Source organism: Austrofundulus limnaeus, unplaced genomic scaffold (assembly GCF_001266775.1).
Source record: "Austrofundulus limnaeus strain Quisiro unplaced genomic scaffold, Austrofundulus_limnaeus-1.0 Scaffold47, whole genome shotgun sequence".
NCBI classification, from domain to species: domain Eukaryota; kingdom Metazoa; phylum Chordata; class Actinopteri; order Cyprinodontiformes; family Rivulidae; genus Austrofundulus; species Austrofundulus limnaeus.
The window spans coordinates 93,048-100,446 of NW_013952449.1; the positions used below are offsets into that span (position 1 = coordinate 93,048).

The 7,399-nt window shown below is 36.2% G+C and overlaps 1 protein-coding gene across 4 annotated transcripts in view; it reads left to right on the forward strand.

Annotated features, from left to right (window-relative positions):
* Nucleotides 1–7,399, forward strand: part of ankrd26 (ankyrin repeat domain containing 26) — a 48,213-nt gene that overhangs the window by 21,900 nt on the left and 18,914 nt on the right. For all 4 annotated transcript variants that reach the window (XM_014008029.1, XM_014008030.1, XM_014008031.1 and 1 more), the window contains 4 exons: nucleotides 864–934; nucleotides 3,367–4,167; nucleotides 5,921–6,096; nucleotides 6,513–6,698. In XM_014008029.1, coding sequence (XP_013863483.1) covers nucleotides 864–934; nucleotides 3,367–4,167; nucleotides 5,921–6,096; nucleotides 6,513–6,698 — 1,234 coding nt within the window. The remainder of the gene's footprint in view (nucleotides 1–863; nucleotides 935–3,366; nucleotides 4,168–5,920; nucleotides 6,097–6,512; nucleotides 6,699–7,399) is intronic.

The window sequence follows — 7,399 nt, forward strand, 5'->3', positions numbered from 1 at the left end:
CCTTTCATTTATTTTAACTGCATCCTCTTTTGTTTATTTGATTTAAACTTATTTGTCTTCCATGGACCTCCATCACACATGTTTCTAGTGGTGAAATGACATCAATAGAAACACGTGGAGCTGGATTTTAATTTGTGTAATAAGACAAAACAGTCTTGTTGTTTTCAACAGTTTTCACCTTAAAGAACTAAGTTACACAACTGATGTCACAATACAAAGAGTTGGATGTTGTCTTGATATTTGTTAAATTTTATATATTGAGAAATATGTTAAAAAATAATAAATAAATGTTTATTATAGTTTTTCCAGAGTGCCTTGAGTTTTACATGATTTAGTTCATTTGTTAGATTGTTAACAACAAGCTTTTTTTGTTAAAGAATTGACTCTAGAGTGCATATTTTGTGTTCATAAAAAACTATTACAGAAAATATTACAATATTAAAGAACTGTTCTTGTTAATTTGATGAAAACATTCTAAATTTCCAGTGCACTCACATCAGAATAACTTATAGATTTGTTGTTAGAATAATCGATTAATCAAAAAAAAAATCGTTAGATTAATCAATTAAAAAATAATTGTTTGGTACAGCACTGTTTCTTTTAAACATGGTACATAAGTAATAAGAAGCAAGTTTATTTTGAATAAACATAAATGTGTTCATTCCTACAAAACTGTCAAATACACAAAATACTCTAAACTGACTCAGATTAGCATAAAATAAATCATGTTTTATAATTAAATGTTTGTGTCACCCCCCACCACCCCCCTCAAAAAAAAAGACAGCCCACCACCACCGCAGTTAATAAAAATTCTAGGGGACACCCTGAAGTGCCCTGAGTAAATAACTTCTTTCTCTTCTCAGGCTCCCCTGAGCACTCACTGATGGCAAAAGACATTAATAACAGCCTGGAGTTTATTGAGAAGCAACAAAAGGTGAGGCACACTGACAGAATAAGATTCCTATCATCCTTGCTTTCATCATTAGTTAAGCACACATACCTTCTTAAACACCGAGTATACTGTATTAACAAGTTATATTTTAAGAAATATTTTACCATGTCCTTCTTTGGGTGGACTTCCTTAAAGATGACTAAGCTGACCGCAGTCATAAAAGAGGCAACACTGTAACATTTTGAATGAGACATGCAACAGGTTTTTTCTGTTTTTTGGTAAATGTGACTACCTCCCTGTAAAAAAGTCCTTAAACATCCCAATTTCACTTTCAGGAGACCAGATTTTCTTGTAACCTTTTTAAATATGGTCTTTGGAAAAAGGCTTTATTCAATTTAGGCATTAGATTTTAACTTTTTTTGACTCAACACATTGTGCCTGTGCATTTTTAAAGTTGTTTCCTAATGTTGTTTTTCATTTAGCTACTTAACACTGACCTAAAATGAGCTCCACCTGCTGTCGTAAGCTATTTGAGGGTCAGATGCTTTAAACAATCAAAGCAAATATTCATGCGACTGTTAAATATAAATTCAAATTTTCCAAATACGTACAATGGAGGTGTCGCAATGTGACACGTACATTGTGTTGACGATGCTCAAACAATAAATCGTACAGCCCTAGTATATACACAGGGTTGTAAATGTATTCATCCCCCTTGGTAATCTTTCTATTTTGTTGCTTTATTACAATATAGATTATTTTACCAAATCGTTATAACTTGAATATCAGTAAAATTGCTTCAACAAACACTTCAATTTAATTAAGTTAAACTATGAAGAACTTGTTTTATAATTTTCTTTAGCTGAAACGTACGTGTACATGTACGTGTACATGTATTCAGTTGTTTATACTGCATACCAAGGTCATTCCAAACCTAAACCGCCCACACCTGAATCTTAGGCTACATTCACACTGCAGGCAAATCCGACCCAAATCCAATTTTTTTTGACCCATCTGACTCATATCTGATTTTTTTATTACAGTCTGAAGTAGACAAATCCGATTTTTTCAAATCCGACCCAGGCCGTTTCAGTATGTGGTTTTAAATCAGATATATATCTGATGTTTTCAAAGTGACTGCAGTGTGAACGCTCATGTCACATTCATCTGACTTTTTCATCAGGAGGAGGGGCTGAAGGATCGATAAGACACTAAACTCAAGTCACGCTGTTTAAATCTGTAGCTCCGTGTGTTTACAGCTCCAAAACACAAGTCCAGTTGCTTCATCTTTTTACTTTTAATTTTCCATGTAGATAGTTACGTCCAGCCTGGGTCGGAGAGTATCGATCCTAAAGTCAGCTACTCGGTCGATACTTTTTTCCAGCTCGTAGTTTCGTTCAAAAAATAAAAAAGCTTCACTGGAGCATCCCGGTCAGAGGCAGGTTCAGATATAAACACTGAACTAAAGAAGCAKGTCAGATAATTATTTAATCGGCTCTGATTAAACAACAACTTCCGATTCGATGTGCAAAATGTAGCATCCATGCTAGCTCTGTAAACAAACMAGCCGGCTGATGAGACGTCACGTCTTTTACTGCGCATGCGTGTCACATCAGTGCTGTGTAACGTTCACACAGGGGTCTGATGCAGGTCACATTTAAAATGTAATGTGAACGTTCACACAAAAAGATCAGATTTTAAAAAAAAACAGAACTGAGCATTAAGACCTGCAGTGTGAGCGTAGCCTTATTCATCTAATTACGTGACTTCTGAAGGTAATGTTGGGTTGGAGCTTCAGAGCATACAGTAATAGTGAGTGTGCATGCACCACTTTTCAGTTTTATACTATTTAGATTGATTTAAATTTAAGTTTTATTTTTTAGCTTTAACAATCAGAAGTGTCCTGATGCATCTCAGTAATCCAGGTAGAAAAATCAAAAAGAAAAAAGCCAAACAATAGGTTGTTATTGCCTTGATTAGCTTTATTGTTCATACAAAGTCATGTGGCCCATCACCAGACTATCACTGGGGCCCTGATTCACACCTTTTGCCCATTAAACAGAGGTGGGGGCCTTCGTGTCCAGTTGTCCCCCTCCTACAATCCTGTTATTGCAAGTATGACTCAGCCCCCTGTGATCTTGTTTGGCTGATGGTCCTCTTTTGCATGTGACTAACCTATTTGTCCACCATGTGGATGCAGTGCTTATAAGGCTGAGTTCACCTGAAACTCTCAGACTGAAGAAGTCTCTTGGAGGAGAGACGCAACGTTTCATTAAAGAAGAACCAGTTATGGGCCAGTCCAAACAATAAACTAATCAATAATTATCAATATTGACGGATATGAAATGCATGGTTACGAAACAACGTTTCAGAATGTATTATCTTTATGTCTCTAAGTGTTTCACCAAAACATTGTTTTTGCATTTTTGTCCTTTTGTGTTTCTTTTCCCCCTGATCCACTATTGTCATCAAAGGAGGAAGATCATGTAGTAGATAGACATAAGTTAGATTTATTTCACTCTGGCTCTGAGGAAAAGAATGCCGACTTTAGAAGTCAGTGTTGCCCTGAAGACACACGTGGTGAAGATGCACCATGGGAAAAGCGTTACGAGAAACTCTGGGTGGAAGTAGAGAAAAAGGAAATAAAATCCACCTTTAAAAATGTTGCTGGTGAATTAAAGGAGAAGTTTGGCGAACTTTATAAATCAAGACAAGAGACAGAAAACACCATAGAAGAAGCTACACCTGCACTCACATCTGCAGAGGAAGATTCGAGTGATGAAGAAGAAGGAGGAGAGGTTATTGTTCAACCGGCAGCTAGAGCAAGAAGCACTGTTCTGCTCACCATTCCTGAGCAGAGCGAGTCTGGACAGGAGGACTCTGCAGCAGAGTCACCTGATGACTCTGTGTGTGAGGAGAGGACTCACATGAGCAGCGACCATCATGACCCAGAACCACTCAACTCTGATGTTCTGAGGTCTGTTCCACCACAGCTGAATGAAGCACACAAAGAACGTGTGAAGAGCATTCATGACACCAAAACTTTATTTCATGGTAATGGCACACCTATGGATTCATTCTTAAAAGATGAGACTGAGCCGGATGTGGGCCCAGTTTTTATAGATAGACCTGGTGATCAGAATGAAACTGACATGAGCAATGTGGGGTTAAGGGAAGAGCTTGAGGGGTTCCCTTTGTCTCAGCTGTCCTTACAAAGCAGACGGTCAGATGTCTTTGAAGAGCTGGAGGAGAACAGGAAAAGGTTTAAACTTGAGGTATGGATGCTGTGAGTTTTAATACTTGATTTAAAAAAAGGTCCCTGCTCAAGAAAGAAGCAGAGGATGATGAGTCTTTTATAGTTACTTCCTAATTTATTCACTTTCTCCTTTTCTTCTTTCATGCATAATCTTATTTGTTTCATTTATTGTATGTAGGTCAAGAAAGTCCAACATGAATGTCTTTTTATTAGATTTTTAACAATCTTTTTTTCAAGTTTATGATTAGATGATGTGTTTGCATTTGTTTCACTCCAACCTTAACCTCCCGTCATTCCAAATATTTGCTGGTATCTCTTTCTTTTCTTTTAGCACAACTTTGTTGTGTTCACAAGTTCTGTGTAAAATGGGTGCTAAAGCCAAACACCATTGGATTCTGGAGGTTTAATTTATGTAAATCTACTTATATTTGCATGACAACAAAAACCACAAGATTGAGACACCCCAATTAATGGAGTTTCTCCTGGTGACTGGTGATATTTCTTTAAAAACAAAAAGAACATCTTGACTCAGGAGTCACAACAAACCAGTGTGGTTAAACTTTTAGACAAATAAGTGTCTTCATTCTGCTCTCACAGATCATTGGAACTTAATTTTACTCAACCAGAGTTCTTAATGTCTGACTGACCTAAAAACTGTTTTATGCTTTCAAACCACAGTATTTGACTATAGTCCATGTTGCACAAATGTCTTCTGCACTCGATACACAAACTAAATTAAAATGAACTTATTTAGGACTTTTGGATTAAAAAAGTATAGTTTTGGGTAAAATTTTCAATTTATTAAAGGGCCAATAGTTAAAATTTTAATCTGCATATTTCTGAAACAACTTAATTCAGTTTGGATATTGTAGAGACATTTTAGACACATGGATTCATAAGGGATATGATTGAAGGAAAATTTATATATTTCACGACTTTTTAGTACCTAAATGTACTTTAAAATGTTGCTAATTGGCAATCTAGTTTTAGATAATCAAGTTATCTTTTCTGTACCCCTTTTACAGAGACTTGTGTTTTAAGATTCGTGGGCTTTGCATGGTTTTTATATTATTGTTGTTATTTTTCATTAAAATGGTTTGTGTAAAAGCTGAGTAAATAATTACCTTCTTTGATCCATTAGAAGAAGGGTTGACATGTTCAGCTTTTTCTTTACTTTTGATTATTTTGTTTGTTTGTCTTGTTTTTCCTTTTAAAATTTGTGCTTTTGTGTGTTTTTTTTAAACATTTATATGCACCTCTGTAGTAGAGAGTGTCTGGCCAGCCTCTTGAATATTGGTCTTTCACTCTGTTCAGTGTGTGCTGTTACTCTGCACTGTTTATTAACAAAGGGAATACACTAATGTCTGTAAAAGTCAGATATGGTGATTCAGATAAAAAATTTCTTTTATTAAATTAAAGAATAAATACTTTGAGATACAATTCCTAATTTAAATCTATTTCAGAAAATTGAAATAGCTTTTTGTGTTTTGCCATATAAATCAGTTTCTCTGTGTAATCACTGAAAATGCAGCTGGTATTTTAATATCTTTGTTAAGAACAAAGATTTCCTGGGGCTAATATTGTATAATGGACTCTAGAGATTAACACCAAGGTGTTAGGTCTCCAGCGGGAGGGCTGGCACTAAATTATGTATGACAGCATGTTCAAACACAGCTTTAAAATGCATCTCAAAAGGTTGGTTTGGATGTGTCTCAGATGGATCAAATTTTTTCCAGTCCAGGTTATAAAACTGTTTTACTCTTGTCTTTCAGGACAGCAGAGAAACAGCAAACACTGCAATGAGGGATCAAAAATCAAGTTTTTCTATGGATGGTGGTAAAACAGCAGTGGAAGACGTTGGTTCCAAGAAAGCTGAGACTGGATCAGGTTACCTGTTAAATCAACCTGCAGGAATTCATCAGGAGGAGCAGCCTGTTGCTGCCCAAAGGTACGTGTTTTGCTTCTTATGTTTAGATCCTAATATTTGTGTTATCGACACTTGAAGACATTCTGTTGTTTTTGTAATTAGATTTTGTCCTCAAAGCTCTTTTCAGAAGTGGAAACCAAAACTAAACTTTTGTGTGTATTTTGATAAGATCTGTATTCTACATTTCATCTGAAGTGGTGTCAAACTCTGGTCCTGGATCAGTGTTCTGCAGGGTTTAGTTGTTTCTCTGCTCTATCGTACCTGATTCACGTGTCATTAACTTGTACAGAAGCCTGTTTTTGACCAATTCGTTTGAAGAACATCTTTTAAAGCTGGTAAAATCTCAGTCATGCAGGATATTACCTCCCTGAACCCAAGGTCAGAGTTTGACTCTTGTGTCACAGTTCATTGACTGTCAGAGTTATTGCTCTTCATAGCACCAACAGGGCTCCAGAGCAGTTGCATCTTCCACTCCATCAGAGCTGCAATAACAAGAAGCAAGAGAAGCTGGTGGTCAGAGGGGCACGGCAGGGAGCCCCTCAGACCAGCACACATGTTAATGGAGAACCTCTCGCTGTGTTTGATGATAGCTCTTTAAGTGACGTATCCAATGATGAAGAAAGGTATATATGCAGTATGCCATTTCTATATTATCAGTTTCTCTCTCTCACTAACCCAATTTCATGTAATTAATCTGAACGCAAAGTGTATTACATAAATGAGGAGAGGGTTCACTCTACAGGAAATATAGTTTCCTTTGGTAATTTATTAGAAAACGTTTTTTTTACTTTTACTCTTACGTCTGTACATCTGTACCTGAATGATTAACTTTTAAAAAGAACAGAAAATATATACACTGAATAAACGAGAAAACTTGCTGAAGTGAAGTTGTCTCATGGTTAATGTCAGTGTTTCCCAAAGTTGGGGTCGGGACCCAAAGTGGGGTCCCGAAACATCAAGGTGGGGTCCTGAAAAGATTTTTTGAATTAATTACATTTTTGCTTTAGTTGTTACAAATGATTGAGGTTAGTGTATTTGAAATGGATAAATGTAGTATAAAAAATATTGTTACCGTGCCCATGTTTTGTTGTCCTGATACAAATGTTTATCATCCAAAAATAGTTGGGGGCACAGGTCTCTGCTGCTGTTATTTTGTGGGTCAAAAGCTGAAAAGTTTGGGAACCACTGCACTTTGGTTCCCAAAGTTGGGCTTGGGACCTAATTCTGGGTCATGAGACATCTTAGATAATCTCCAGAAATCAATTTAATGGGTAATAAAATAATTGCTACTGTAACATTTTTCCTATAATTATTACAAAAACAC